This window comes from Podarcis liolepis (genome assembly GCF_965112155.1).
Source record: "Podarcis liolepis genome assembly, chromosome: 14".
Classification (NCBI taxonomy): Eukaryota; Metazoa; Chordata; class Lepidosauria; order Squamata; family Lacertidae; genus Podarcis; species Podarcis liolepis.
Window position 1 is genome coordinate 46,044,391 of NC_139569.1, and position 15,911 is coordinate 46,060,301.

Consider the following 15,911-nt stretch of genomic DNA (forward strand, 5'->3'; position numbering starts at 1 on the left):
CGTCTGTGCATATCTGGAGGGGGAAATGGCCTCTCCATCTCTTGCACCTTGTTTTCCACCGAGTCGTCCTGCTCCTCTTTGTTACCCAGGTTTTCCAAGATTCTTTCTGCTGTTCCACGGATCCAGAGCAAAGAGTTAGGAGACAGCCAGGCTATAGGCAGCGGTGCCAAAACTCACCAGAACAATAGTATTGTGGAATCTTCCTGCTCCCCTGGGCTTTCCCCAGTTCGCTTGATTTTATACCAAAATTTTGTTTTTGCAAAAAAAGAAAACCACAAAAAAAACCTCTTGATATGTGCCTGTTATCTCCGAATGTTTGCCCCCCAAATATAGCCAGCTGCTCCTGATTTTAAGCGCTTTGCTGGGTTGGAACTAAGGTGTAATTCAAGCTTCGGTCTTCCTTACAGATTCAAGGGAACTCGGTGGGGGGAGGGGAGGGGGATATTTTCTACTAAAACAGATAATACAGCTATATAGATGTGTGTGTGTACAGATGTGTGTATGCTGCAAACACATATGCATCCATATGCATACAAACCTGCGCATACATATATATATATATATTCTAGTTTTAAAATATATGCCAATACTGACCTTCCTTGAAGGGGCCATAGGCAGCTAAAGTTAGTTGTTGCGATTAAGTGCAGGTTGAAAGCAATGCAGCAAATTCAACATGTCTAAACTTAGGCTTGTGGAGTGTAGCAGGTTGGAGCGTCAGGAGTCAGACCAGGGAGACCTGGGTTCCAATCCCCCCCCCCCTTAGCATCAAAGCTCACTGGCTAATTTTAGGCCAGCCAATCTGTTTCCGTCTTACCTACCTCACAGGGTTGTTGTGAGGACAAAAGGAGGGAGGCACGCCTGCTTCCCCGAGACATGTGGAGCTAAGCAAGGTGCGTGTAAAAAGGCAACAATACAATTGGCCCCATTGCTTCCATGGCACACACCATCCTTTTCAAAATGCTTAAGCAGGAGTAGCCCATGTGGTGCCCTGCAAATGTTGTTGCACTCCAAGTGTGGTGTAGTGGTTAAGAGCGGTAGACTCGTAATCTGGGGAACCGGGTTCGCGTCTCCACTCCTCCACATGCAGCTGCTGGGTGACCTTCGGCTAGTCAAACTTCTCTGAAGTCTCTCAGCCCCACTCACCTCACAGAGTGTTTGTTGTGGGGGAGGAAGGGAAAGGAGAATGTTAGCCGCTTTGAGACTCCTTCAGGTAGTGATAAAGCGGGATATCAAATCCAAACTCTTCTTCTTCCAAGTCTCCTCAACCCCAGCTAGCCTGGCCAATGGAGCCGCAGACCAGCAACATCTGCAGACCACCGTGTTGCCTACACGGTGTAGAGGAGTATTGTGCCCCATCTCATTCCCCCAAAGGAAAAAACGAAGGCACCTGCAACCAAAATGGAGAGATCAGCTTTGAAGATTTTTCTCTCTCCCCCGGCCCCCACTGGTAATCAAGATATTTTGATATAACTCATCAGCTTGTCTCCCAGGGATGAAGGTGAATAGTTTGCAGGTGGCCAGTACAGTGAAGAATTATGTGCTGTGCAATACCACATCTTTGAGCACATCCTGGAAACTGGGATGGTCACACCTGCATTCAGAGTACCCCCCCCCCCTTGCCCCTGTTCCTCCCTTCCCCAGCCACCTGCTTTCCCAACTGCCTCTCTTGGAATTGAGAAAAAGTCACCCATTGTAGACAGGTGCTTTGGCTTGGTTTGACGATAAACGATGTTCAGGTTTCTGAATTCTGCTGCAGCAGGTACCAAATCACTAACCACAGCTGAAGACCCCCATTAGGTTTGACCCAGTAGCTAAAAAGTTCAGGGGGTTGTGTTTTTTGGGGGGTGGGGAAGTACTGTAGGGTTGGGGTTTGAAATATAAAAACAGACATAATAAAACAAAATCTTAGTAAAATATGCCATCCTCTGTTTCTGTATCTGCTTTCTTGGTCAAGTTTCCAGACTCTGAAGGATAGTATCAAGATGCGGTGGAGGCCACGTCATTAGGGGAAATGGGGCACAATTTTTTCCATTCATCATCCTCGTTTTTCACTAGCACTCTCACAGGAGAAAGGGAGAGGCCCATCACTGCCCTCACCAACACTCTTGATATAATCCTACCTTCCTCACTTTCCAAAGTGCCCTTCACACATTGCCCCACGAGTGTCTTTGGGCTCCTCCAAACAACCTGTTTATTGAGAATTTATCTGCTTTGCTTGCACAAAGCATATCTGGAACATAGATTGTATCTGCTCCTTATTGCATGTTCATGCTGGTTTGTTTGTATGGCAATGTATGTATTATATCACTCCCCGCCCCTGCCCCCGCCCATTTCTTCCCATTCACTGCGTAAATCATTCATTCACTGCAGCAAGCAAATCAGGATGAGTCATTGTGATAGAGCCTCACCACAAACCAATCAGAGTGAATGCTCAGTAAAGACCAGACTTAGCCCAACCTTTGTGCAAGCAGATCAGGATGAATGCCCAGTGAAGAGGTGTGTCCGGAGGAGCCTGTTGTAAGGACAGTGACCATTTAGAACAGGGGTCAGCAAACTTTTTCAACAGGGGGCGGGTCCACTGTCCCTCAGACCTTGTGGGGGGCCGGACTATATTTTGAAAAAAAATAATGAATGAATTCCTATGGCCCACAAATAACCCAGGGATGCATTTTAAATAAAAGGACACATTCTTCTCATGTAAAAACATGCTGATTCCCGGACTGTCCACGGGCCAAATTTAGAAGACGATTGGGCTGGATCCGGACCCTGGGCCTTAGTTTGCCTACCCATGATTTAGAACAAGCAGCTGAATGAAGCAACAGCCACAGGTGCTGTGATCCCTGTGCTTCCCTTTTATATAATTCAGCTTTACGAATAAGTGTGGCTGAGTGTGCCTCTTAAATTTCTGTGCTCCTGGGCTCGCGCACAGGCATGTGGTATGCAAGCCTTTTAAAATGCAGCAAAAGATTCGTAGGACAACCAAATTTCTCATTTGGGCACTTCTCACGCATACTATCGTTAATGAAAATTATATGGATGGCAAGAGAGATCCTGGCCTTCTCTTCTGGCACCATGAGCTGATATTTTAAATGTTTCCTTCTTCTTTGTGATAATGCCTGAAATCTGCACAAACATTTGTTCCTTTGCTATTATTGCTGTTATTGTTTCCATTTTTTAGCTATCCAAAAAAAAATCCTCAAAGTGGTTTAAGTGCAATAAAACCACATCAAATGGTTTACATCAGTGTTTCCCAACCGGTGTTCCGCGGCACACTAGTGTGCCGTGAGACGTTGCCTGGTGTGCCGTGGGAGGGAGGCGGGCGAGGCGGGCGGCGAGAGGCGGGGCGGCGGTGGCGGTGGCTGCCTGCGTGGCGCTGACGTCACGGGGCTGTAACGTGCCCCACATAGGCACACGCGGGGCGGCGAGCGAGCTCCCTCCCACATCCCATCGCCGCTCACTTCGGCCGGCCTACTGGGCTGTCGCAGGCGGAAGGCCTGCGCATGCGCGAGGTTTTCGCGCCTTCGGGATTCCCTTCACGCCTTCCTCCTCCCGGGTCCTTGAGAGCGCGGGAAGCGGCAGCGCGAGACCGGCGTTGAGCCTGGTAGGTATTGCGCTTGCCAAGGCAGTCATTTGGGAAATGAAAACTTGCAAAGCAAGCAACCAGTTCAATCTGAAGTACGTGTATGCTTAATATCCTGTATCTGAAACCTGTTCTGCCCCCTCCCCCACACTTGGTGCCATTTTCATCTACACATGCAGCAGAGTAAGTTGACCCAGAATAGTACCAATTCAGATGGCAGATGGGAGAATGACAGTGCTGAATGCTTTCCCATGTAGAACAGTCCCTGCAAATAAAAACCTAGCATATTTGGAAGAGGGATGCTAGCCTAACCATTACCTTCTAAGCTGTTACTATTTTTTTATTTTTTTTTACATAAGTAAAAAGTGACCTTTCCCCATCTGGCATGGTGGTGTGCCTCGAGATTTTTTTCATGAAACAAGTGTGCCTTTGCCCAAAAAAGGTTGGGAAACACTGGTTTACATAACAAAATACATGAAAATATCCGTATGCCTAAACATAATAGAAAATTGGAGAGCACTGCTAAGATTCCAAGCAACACCACCCAACCGTGCATCCAGCCACACTAACCATCCATTTCACACAACCACTACAACCATTCGCTACCTCAAGCATTAAAACCAGGAAGCAAGTGTAAATAAACCACTCGCACTCAACAATATTGCAACTCAAGTGCAAGAAATAAGATACGTGGTGTAAGACAGGAGTCAGGGAGGCTCCTACAGTCTGGGGGGCTGCACACCCCCCCCCCCGACAACCTGAATGCTGAAGCTGGAATGGGAGGAGCCAGAGGCAAAAAGTGGACGGAGCAATAAATGTACATTTTACCTTTGTTTCTACCTGCACAAACCTACCTACCTCTATCCTCCATTCAGGCAAGCGAGAGGCATCACCAGAGTTGAAGGACACATTTTAGCCAGGCAGAGAAACACCCAAGGAGCAGGCAGGTGTGGAGGGTGTGTAAGGCATGGGGAAAATCTTAAGAGCATTTACAGTTGTACCTCGGGTTAAGAACTTAATTCGTTCTGGAGGTCCGTTCTTAACCTGAAACTGTTCTTAACCTGAGGTACCACTTTAGCATCTTAAAAAGCAGAGACATCACCTTGCCAACAAAGGTCCATATAGTGAAAGCTATGGTTTTCCCAGTAGTGATGTATGGAAGTGAGAGCTGGACCATAAAGAAGGCTGATCGCCGAAGAATTGATGCTTTTGAATTATGGTGCTGGAGGAGACTCTTGAGAGTCCCATGGACTGCAAGAAGATCAAACCTATCCATTCTGAAGGAAATCAGCCCTGAGTGCTCACTGGAAGGACAGATCGTGAAGCTGAGGCTCCAATACTTTGGCCACCTCATGAGAAGACTCCCTGGAAAAGACCCTGATGTTGGGAAAGATTGAGGGCACAAGGAGAAGGGGACGACATAGGACAAGATGGTTGGACACTGTTCTCGAAGCTACCAACATGAGTCTGACCAAACTGCGGGAGGCAGTGGAAGACAGGAGTGCCTGGCGTGCTCTGGTCCATGGGGTCAGAGAGAGTCGGACACAACTAAATGACTAAACAACAACCACCACTTTAGCTAATGGAGCCTCCCGCTGCTGCTGCTGCGCCACCACTGCATGATTTCTTTTCTCATCCTGAAGCAAAGTTCTTAACCTGAGGTCCTATTTCTGGGTTAGCAGAGTCTGTAACCTGAAGCATCTGTAACCCGAGGTACCACTGTATTTGCCCACCTCAACCTGGGCCAGAGGTTCCCCATAGCAGTACATGAAGCCTGGATTTTAGGAGCACATAAATGAGAAGGCCCTCCTCCTCTCTCAGGCACACACTCGCATACAAAGCCGGCAGGGATCCCCTCTCCCTCCCCCAGCATCAATGTTGCTTCGGAAGATCCCAGCCTTGCGGAGCCCCTTGTGCTCTCCAGCTCCATGGAAACACCAGGCAAGCAGAAGACAGCGTTGAGCGGGAGGGCGGCTGCTGCAGGCTGGCCGCTGCTGCGCTCTGGGAAACCCTGAAGCAGGGAGGTGCCCTCTCCTTCACCCTCGCCCGCCTCCCTCCCTTCCTCCCTGCTGCGTCCTTTATGGGTGGGTAGATGGAAGAGGAAAGAGATGCATTTAAAGCATCCAGGCTGGGCAAGGCAGGATTCCTCCCCTCCCCATGCGCAGCCCTCTGGCATCTGCAGGAAATGAGGCAGCAACAAGGTGAAATGTGCTTTTCTCTCCCCTGAGCCCCCGTCAAGTGCATGCTGTGTAAGCAAGAGGGTACAAAAGGCAGTTGTGCCTGGGAAAAATTCATTTGGGGGACCCTGGAAAACCAGTTGGACAGCGTGGGCAGTACTGGGCTGATGGGCTATTTATGTACTTACTATTATCAAGGGACGCAGGTGGTGCTGTGGTCTAAACCATAGAGCCTAGGGCTTGCCGATCAGAAGGTTGGCGGTTCGAATCCCTGTGATCGGGTGAGCTCCCGTTGCTCGGTCCCTGCTCCTGCCAACCTAGCAGTTCGAAAGCACAAAGTGCAAGTAGATAAATAGGTACCACTCTGGCGGGAAGGTAAACGGTGTTTCCATGCGCTGCTCTGGTTTCACCAGAAGTGGCTTAGTCATGCTGGCCACAGGACTCGGAAGCTGCGGACAAATGGCAGCTCCCTTGGCCTATAGAGCGAGATGAGCACCGCAACCCCAGAGTTGTCTGCGAATGGACCTAACGGTCAGGGGTACCTTTACTATTACTATTATCACCACTACTGATGATGTAAGGGAGGGAGAACCCACCAGCAGTCCTGGTTTGTACAGTCAGGAACACGGGCACCTGCCTTACCAGAGTCAGACCCTTGGGCCCATCTAGCTCAGTGTGGTGGCTCTGAAAGGTTTCAGACAAGAGGCCCCTTTCAGCCCAACCACAAGATGCCGAAGTTTGAACCCAGCTCTTTTGCATGCAAGCAGTGAGCCATGGCCCTAGACACAGCACACACACAGAAGAGATGGCTGTACATGCCAGGGCTGTACACATCCGCCTTGTGGTTCTGATGTGGGGCTTCCAATCAGGTCAATTTGCCCCGGGCCAACCTGGGGGCCACCCACAGCACCTCGGATCCTGTCCTCAAATTAGGACATAAAAAGAGCCCTGTCTTCCACTGCCTCCTGCAGTTTGGTCAAACTCATGCTGGTAGCTTCGAGAACACTGTCCAACCACCTCACCCTCTGTCGTCCCCTTCTCCTTCTGCCCTCAATCTTTCCCAACATCAGGGTCTTTTCCAGGGAGTCTTCTCATGAGGTGGCCAAAGTATTGGAGCCTCGAGGGAGCACCCTGCAACCTAAAAGACTGATGCCTCTGATGAATGCTGAGGAGCAATCCTTTTGGGTGGGGGCAGTGGCGTAGCGTGGGAGGTGCCAGGGGTGCCAGCCGCACCGGGCGCAACACCTGGGGGGGCGCGAGTCCAGAGGGAAGGGACAAGCAATCGAGGCTTGGTTGGGGTGGGGGGTCGTCGTCTCCGCCACTGCTTCTGTTTTCCGCTGCGCTGAGGCGAGCTGGGCGCGGCCAGGCATGCAAGCGCAGCGCCTGGCCAAGCGCTGCAGCCTGGGGAGCCGGCACCTTAGCGCCTCGCCGTCGGCCGCGCAGCCGTTGCCCAAGCTCGACAACTCGTGGAGGGAGCCTCTCTCTCTCTCTGCCTGGAGGGGAGGGGCTTTCCCTGCTCTTTGTTCCGTTTGAGCAAACACAGCAACGAAACAGAGCAGGGTGGGCAGTAAGACCCTGAGGCAGAATGCAGGAAAGCAGCCACTTCCTCTTTTCAGGTTTCCCTTCTCCGGTACCTACCCACCCACATTTATTGCGAGGGAAATCTAGCTGACTGCAGGGAAGGGGTTGGGTGCATGTAATGTGTGACAAAGGCATCAGGTGTACGTCTTGGGTGGAAAGGGTATAAGGGTGGGGACGTAGAGTGCATTTAAAAAAACCAAAACATTGTGGATTTAAACAAGGAAAATGTAGCATTATCTACTGTTTGTAAGGGCCCTTTGGGATTGGTTTTACCCATCTCAGACAGTTAGCTCATAGTGTAAATAAAGATGGCTGTTGTTTACATTTTTTTAATAAAAGCGTCAACAACGATCTTTTTGCACGGTCTGTTGTGCTGTGTTGCAGAACTTTTTGCAGTTGCAGGATTAGGGATGGTGTTCTGTGCTACAGTGGCGTAGCGTGGGGGTGCAGGCTGGGCCGGCCACACCGGGCGCAACATCTGGGGGGCCGCGCAAAATCCACGGGTTAGGGGGCGCAAATTACTTGCCTTGCTCCGGGTGCTGACAACCCACGCTACGCCACTGGGTGGGGGCATCAGGCAGGAAGGAGAGCCAGGAATAGTCAGGCTCCTGCTACCTTCTCTTGGGAAGATGGGTTTTCCTCTCTGATGGCTGCCCCATGACAGCTCCAGATAGCTCTGGGTTGTCCAACCCAACCTGTCCATCTGTCTCAGCCCGCATCAACTCACACCTCAATCCCTCTGAACAGGCCTGATTTGTCTTTTTCCAATTTGAATCCATGTCCATCCTCATATTTATACAGCCCCATCCATAGCACAGCACTTTACAAAGAGTGAGGCAGTTCACAATCTAGAAAAAGATGTGAGGAAGAAACAGAGGTAGCAGATGCAGGGAAATACCTGATTAATGCAAAAGCATGGATTCTGACCTAGCTGCAATATGGTAATGTTTTGCAGAGGGGAGAAAATGCCCCCCACCCCCAGAGCTAGTCTGCATGGGGGGCAGGTGTCTATTCTCAGTAGGTACATTTTGCTGCCCTGGCGGCAACCACCCTCCCCTTTGCTACTTGAATAGTCCAATCATAAGACAGAGCAATTTGGCAAATGATTTCTTTCGCAAATTCCTGTTATGACCGCAAGAGGGCACTGCCTTTCCAAGCAAAATCTATCTAGAAGCTAATTTCCAGAGGGGGAGTCCAGGTGACTGCTTTCTGCTGTGCTTTCAAGCATCTTTACGTTGCGGCCTTGAACTGGCTGGGATACGTCTAAGCGACAAAGTGGACCAGAGATTCCACTTCCTGTCCTCCATTTCTTCTCTCTCCCCCCACTCCAGCCACTTCCTGGCATCAAGGGCCATTATCCTTAATAGTGATTGAGATTATTTTTTTGCTAAGTACAAGGGAAATGGGATCCCAGGATGACTTAAAAATACCAGTTGCCGTGACAACGCAGCAGTGGATGATAAGGAGACCTCATTTGTGGCTTAATGGCTGGGAGAGAATAGCTAATTAAACACCAGCCTGACAAGAAAATTAGCAGGTGAGCAAAAGCCTCGTCCAACCTGTCGCTCCGTCTTCATTGAGGTGATCATTATGGTCTGGTGGTACTATTATTTTATTCTTCCCCTCTGCAGTTCGACCGCTGTGTACGGCTGCCGGGAAATGAAGCAATAGGGATTCTGCAGTGGCAGAAAAGGCGGTAGCACTTTAGGTTGCAAGTGGGGCAATTTTTTAAAGAAAGGAATCCTGTTGTCGTGGACTGGTGTAGTCACAGAGTGGTGGTGGTGGGGACCCAGCTGGGGAACCCCCAGGGGAAGAAGGTTCAGAACCCGGGAAGTGGTGGTAGGATGACAATAAATGGTCAGAGGGAAGAGAGGGAAAAGACTGGGGGAAGGAGATGTTGGAAGCTAAACGGGTAACAGGGCTCAGGGGGTTAGGAGAGCCTGTAGTAGAGAGAAGTTCAGAAACAGAAGTGGGAGAGGACGAAGGCCAAGAGGCAGAGAGGAGTCTGGCTGGTGAAGAGGCACAGGTGCCTCTCCCTACTGCTGCAACAAGCTTCCCTCTCCTCACGTCTCCCAGAACCAGGAGAGACATGAAGAGGGCAGAGAAGTTAGCTTCATACAGGCACAGTCTCAGATTACTTGGGGAAAACCCTGGAGAGGAGGCGACTAGGGCAGCTGTGGGGAGGTGGGGGCCTTCAGTCTCATCAACTGCTTCATGGGGGCAAGACCTGCTGGAGATGAGCTGCTGCGCTCATTAGGCCTCCTGTGCAGATCCTGTTTTTTGCTAACTTCAACTAAGCCATTTCTCACCTTCTCACCCCTTGCCTTTTCCTGTAAGACCTATTACAGTCGTTAAGAGTCGTCAACAGGCTCATCTCAGCTATCTCCCATTCCCACCACCCTTCTGAGAAATACCCCCCCCCCCCCACTTCTCACTATATAGAAGGGTCTGGCAACTTCTGTTTCAGTGTATCTGAAGAAGTGTGCATGCACACGAAAGCTCATACCAAGAACTAACTTAGTTGGTCTTTAAGGTGCTACTGGAAGGATTTTTTTTTTATTTTGACTATGGCAGACCAACACGGCTACCTATCTGTAACTTCAACTTGCTTGGTATAATTTACTGCTAGCTTAGTGCTGTCACCAGTCTTTCAAAAACAAAGGAACCACTTCCCATTCCAGTCCAGGGATGGGAAAATTTTTCATCCCAAGGGCCGGATGCCTTTAGGGGCACAGGCATTGGTGGTGGGGCAGTGATGGGAGGTCAGAGGGAGAAGAGAGAGCAGTCTGCAGGGAAGAAGTGTCGGAATCTGAAGAGGTAACAAGAGTTTAGTGAGCAGGAAGAGGCTGTGGCAGAGGGCAGTCCAGAAACAGAGGCTGAAGCAGATGGGAGTCAAGAGGCAGAGAGGAAGCAGGCTGCTGAAGAAGCCAGGCAAGGTCTCCCCATCCTGCTGTGACCAACTCCCCTCCATCCTTGGTCTCCCAGAACCCACAGAGGTATGAAGAGGGCAGAGCAAAGAGAGACAAGTATGACTGGCTATCTTTGTAGTTACTCCATTTTAAATTGAATTTTGTAGCTTTTTCCAGCTCTTTAGTTGAATGTTATTGCTAAATTTGTTGAATTATTGTGAGCCACCTTGTACTCTTGGTTACAAAGAGGCCAGATATAAACACTTTAAAGAAATAGACAAACATCTAAATTAACTCCCATTTTCCAGCTGAATAAACATACAAAGCCCTTTCTAACAATTGTTTCAAACAATTTAGTGAAACAGTGCTGAGCTCTGTGTCTAACAGCTGTGTCGCAGAGTGTGGTCTAAAGGCACCTGAGGCCATCATATTGCTGAAGCTAAGCAGGTTTGTGTCTGGGTCAATGCATGGATGGGTTCCCTCCTGAGAACAAAATGTATACCACACTGAGCCAGTGTGGTGTAGTGGTTAAGAGTGGTAGACTCCTAATCTGGGGAACCGGGTTCGCGTCTCCGCTCCTCCACATGCAGCTGCTGGGTGACCTTGGGCCAGTCACACTTCTGTGAAGTCTCTCAGCCCCACTCACCTCACAGAGTGTTTGTTGTGGGGGAGGAAGGGAAAGGAGAATGTTAGCCGCTTTGAGACTCCTTAAAGGGAGTGAAAGGCGGGATATCAAATCCAAACTCTTCTTCTTCTTCTTCTTGTGGTTTCCATGATGGAAGAAGGGATATGTGACTAACATCAGTGTCTTCATTTCTGGACCAGAATTCCAACAGGTTAAAATAATTATAAATGGTTCAGTTACATTGTAATTTAAAGAAATTATTCTGAAACACTGCACCCTTGTTCCAGAACGTAACTGGGGCTTCAGTGTTATTAAATAGTCATCGAGGGACACTATTAAAATGCAAGGGCAAAAGTTTTTTTTTTAAAAAACCCAAACAAAACTCTAGACAAAGGCAGAACTCGATTAGATTAAAAAAGTGTATTGGATATCCAATACCAAATAATAAACATGACAGTATTAAAAATTTATAGAGTATACAGCAAATACTACAGGAAAAAAAATGTACAGAAAGGAAGAAGTTTACAGCAGTCCTCAGAACTCTCCTACATCAGAACTGTAAAACAATATACAGAGGTCTTCCCACCCCCTTCTCCATATTCAGCTGGAGGAAGCTGCCGCAGAGCAGCTTAGCTATGACACTACAAGATACACAATGTTCCAAATTTAAAATCACAAGATATGTAAAAAACAGTGTTAAAATGTGAAAAAGTGCAATACATATTGTACACTGACTTGAATAAATGTTTCCTTTTTTGTTTTAACCTTAAAAAACCAACTTTGAACAGTTGTTTTATTATTAAAAATATCCCCCACCCCATTCCCAGATTCATGGCAATATTGACATTCATGGTGTTTGACGTAAAGTAGCAATATATTCACAAAAATCCACCAGTGGGGGAAATACTGAGTACACATGATGGAATTTCTTTGGGTATAGATATGAAAGAGAAATGTACACATCTGAGGAGCGGAATGCGTGCACTAACTGAATTCAGTGGACGCAATGAGGACCCTACACAAAGGATTTCCTGTTCTTCACAAGAACTTTGCATGTACAAAGGAAAACAGCCACGTGGAACATTCCCTTTCGCAGGAATGGGAAGCCCCTTTTGATTATAGATGCCCACCCTGATTATACAGGGCTCTGGATCATACCAAATAGCCCAGATCCAGAGAAGTGCATTTCAACACCTGTGGGCCTTTTAATGTACTATTAAAAAATTCTCCTCTCCCTCACTGGAAGCTCTTTCTGATTTATGAGGCGTGTGTGTGTGTGTGTGTGTGTGGCACCTCTCCCCTTCCTTCTGCATACCAAAGTATTAAGGAAAATAAAAACCTCCACCACACATACAGAGAACAGATAATTGGATCCAGGCCAGTGTCTGAATCCTTCTCTCTCCCCAACCCAAACCTCATCTAATTTTACTCAATGCCTATTTTGCAGGTGTGCCAGTTTGCTCTTATGATGGACTTTTTGCTGACTGCCCCAACCCAAAATAAGCATCCTATTAACCTATGAGAATAAACTGGGGAGGAATCTACACCCACGTACTATGACTGTGAATGTCTCTGGGGCATTAGGATGTTTACTGTTGGAAGACAGAACACTGAGCTAGGTGAACATGGCACTTAATTATCTCATTGTAAATTCAATACAGTATTTAAAAAATAAATGGCTTTTCTTATGCATATGTTATAGCTGCTAATCAGAATGAATTAATACATTTCTTCAGTGCTCATCATCAGAAACCACTAGTCAATTTTAGTCTGTCGGCATCCCTATTTTCCATAATTGCTTCCAAGAAATCTTCAAGATGAATCTGCTGATACAAAGCCAGAAGCAAATACGAGTCTGGAACTCTGTGAAGGGGAAGCAGCTTGAAGGAGTTGCTTCAGGGAAAGAAAGGGAAGGGCTGGGAAGGGTTAAGCATCCCTCCTGTCCCCTACCTCTTCATCCCGGTAAGTAATTCTCTCCTGATACTGGTTCTCAGTAGAGAGCAGTGGCTGGGTGTTTTCAAACTTGAGTTAGCCAGTAATAAAAACCATTCTAGCCTTATTCACATGGAAATTTAAAGGATCCAGTGAAGTCTGCCTGAGATCAGAGCACTGCAAACTCCAAGGGTTATGGGCTATTTCCTCCAACCACACTGCTAATACTGACCCTAAAATAACACTGCTTTACACAGAACAAATTTGCTAAAGAAAACTACCTTTTGCTTCTTTTCCACCTTCCAACCCTTTTGAGTGTACACCTGAATTCCAAAAGCAGCGGGATTTTTTTTTACAAAATCAGTCTCTTTTATTATGTTAAGTCACGACCCTATAGAGAGGATGGTGGTATGTCAAACTGGGCAGCAAATAGTATAAAGGAAATAATATCTCCTTTTAGTTTCCCTTTTTTTTTCAAGCGGCACCTGAGTCACAAACATTGTACGCCTAGGTTTTGTTTCTGTTTAGAATAAATAAGCCTGCAAAAGACGTTTTGCTAATTTGTGGTTTAACACTGAAGGTATTTTTGAAGACCTATGGGACGGTGTACAACTACAGGGAAAAGTGCCCCCCCCCCAATCTACTACTAACCTCTGTACATTAAAAGATCTGGAATAAAACTCAAGATGCAATGTAAATGTTAAAGAGGTTATCTTTCAAATAAAGCATCAAAACAGAAATTTCTGCTGCCAAGACACACTGTGGTATCTGATGCTAAACAACCCTACATTTCTCAATAAAGCTTCCAGCCCCATCCATTTAATAGCCAGACACACTTAATGAGTAGCTCACAAAGCAAATGATAGGTTGTTGTTGTTGTTTTTAAAAAATCTGTTTCACGACTTAGAGCCTGTCCGCACAATAGGTTTTCTTGTTCACATGAGTAATGCCAAGTGTCTCCTGGTATGTGCTTACACAGGCAGAGGTAATGTGCAAACTGATAATCACAGACACAGTCAGGGGCCATTCCCGTGATAACTGTAGCACTTTCCCCAATCACTGTGATAAGGGAATTGTTGCAATTACTATTCAGAATCACTCGCTTTGCACATTACATTTGCTCATCTGGGCATTCTCCAAGGGATGTTGGGGCTACTCATATGGATCAAGCTGTATTGTACAGTTAAAACTCTTTCCACTCAGTGGCTTCCTTCCCAGTGCCTACCTCCACCCCATATTGAAAAGGCAAACATAAAACAAACAAAAAGTTTCTCAGTGTTAGATTTCAATCCAAACAGGCAGCTAATCTCACAGTGATGAGAGAGAATCTAGTCAGGCTTTTAATAATTATAATATAAAAATAAAAAAGCTTACAAATAGCGATGCAGCATCCCCCAAGGTCATGGATTAACTGCTGGAAGGTGATATAATTATACACACACTAAAAATAAAACATAAAACATAAAACAAACCGAACATTCCACACTGGCAATGAATTCCCGTACACAATAGAACAAGCAATCAAACATCTGTCTAGGCTGTGGGAAACAACACAAATTTCTTTTTCTTCAGGTTACACTTTTTTTTAATAAAAAAGATACAATAAAATAAAAACACACAAATAAAATTGTACATAAATGTGAATGTCCAACACTGAAAATGCAGGGAAGGTCACAGCACTGAGACAAAACCTGACTCAAATTAATGCTAAGTCCACTTCTTTGTCTGTATACTGGATTTCATCACATCGGCGCGTCTCCCTCAGCCATTTCTTGCAACATCTTAGCAGGAAGTGGAATCCAACTTTCCAACAGGTTCATTTCAGGTAATGAATAGAAAAGTCACTTGGTTAACCAGCATTGGCACTGATACTGCAGCTGGTTGAATATCCCTCTTGTGCTGTCCCCTAGTCTTTGTACATTTCCTTGTGCTCCAAGATTAAGTCCCAAGACCTGTGAAACAGGATTTGGAGTCCTTTCTTGGGGAAGGTGGTCATGCTGTTGTGATGGCATTAAGGTCCTTCATTAGTCCTTCCAGGTGGGCCATCTCTTTGGTCAGCTCATCTGGTTCATAATTCTGCAGGAGATTTAACAGGGTTACTCGGCAAGATGAGCTGCGTTGTTTTGGGTGGGGGAAGAGTATGGTGCAGATATGGAACATGACAGCAAAGTCACATCTATTAGATGGATTGCATTACTACAGAAATGGAAATGTCCCCATCCTATTTTTCATGCAAGGAGAAAGATGTGGGCAGATGCAGCACCAGAATTCAACATGCAGACAAACCCCAGACAAACAGTGAATTAATGAGAGAAAATGTGATTGGGGAGGCAGGTAGGGACACAGGGAAAGAGGAAAAAGAAAAAGAAATCATCAACTTTTTGCACCCAAGGCACTATCTATGAAGAAGTACTCTAGGCATGTTCCAGCTGCCACCCAAATCTTGATGAGTTGGAGTTTCTCAGAGTGCATATTAAAGTGATGGACAACTTGCTAAACTCCAAGGGAATACACAAAAACCTGAACTTGGAAGATATTGTATCCTTATTCTTCCAGACTTTAAAATACTGGACCCACCTATGTAAAAATGTTGAGTCTGTCCTTGAGAAAATATTTATGCAAGAAAACAGAAGTAATGAAAAATGATCAATGAGCTTGCCTGTATGTTCCAAGTCTTTTACAATAAGAAACTTATCCTGGCTTTTCAAAATGAAAGATAGTTTCTTTAAGCTGAGCAATGAAGGGTTATCTCTAACAAGAGCCAGTTGTCTACACTAAGGGTAGACAAATATGGTTCCCTGCTGATGTTGTTGGACTCCAATTCTCATCAGCCCCAGCCAGCATGATCAATGGAGAGGGATGATGGGATCTGGAGTCTAATAAGGACATCATGTTGGCTAACCCTGGGCTACCCTGGGTTCCTAGGCATTATGAGATTTATTTTTTTACACCATCTATGCTTTAAATCAGGAAAAGCAAACACTTTGCCCTCCAGAAGTTGTTGGACTATATATCCCATCCCTGACCATTAGCTAGGCTAGGTGGGGCAGATGGGAACTGGACTACAACAACACTTGGAAGGTATCACATTAGCTTTTCCTGTCTTA

At 46.6% G+C, this 15,911-nt stretch overlaps 1 protein-coding gene across 16 annotated transcripts in view; it reads right to left on the reverse strand.

The window, feature by feature from the left end:
- Positions 1-11,273: 11,273 nt before the first annotated feature.
- NEO1 (neogenin 1) overlaps positions 11,274-15,911 on the reverse strand; it is a 120,016-nt gene continuing 115,378 nt past the window's right edge. For 15 of the 16 annotated variants that reach the window (XM_083475560.1, XM_083475548.1, XM_083475546.1 and 12 more), the window contains one exon: positions 11,274-14,880. In XM_083475560.1, coding sequence (XP_083331686.1) covers positions 14,797-14,880 — 84 coding nt within the window. In that variant the 3' untranslated portion in view covers positions 11,274-14,796. Of the gene's footprint in view, positions 15,026-15,911 lie in introns of all 16 variants that reach the window. The other variant, XM_083475545.1, reaches the window with a different exon arrangement.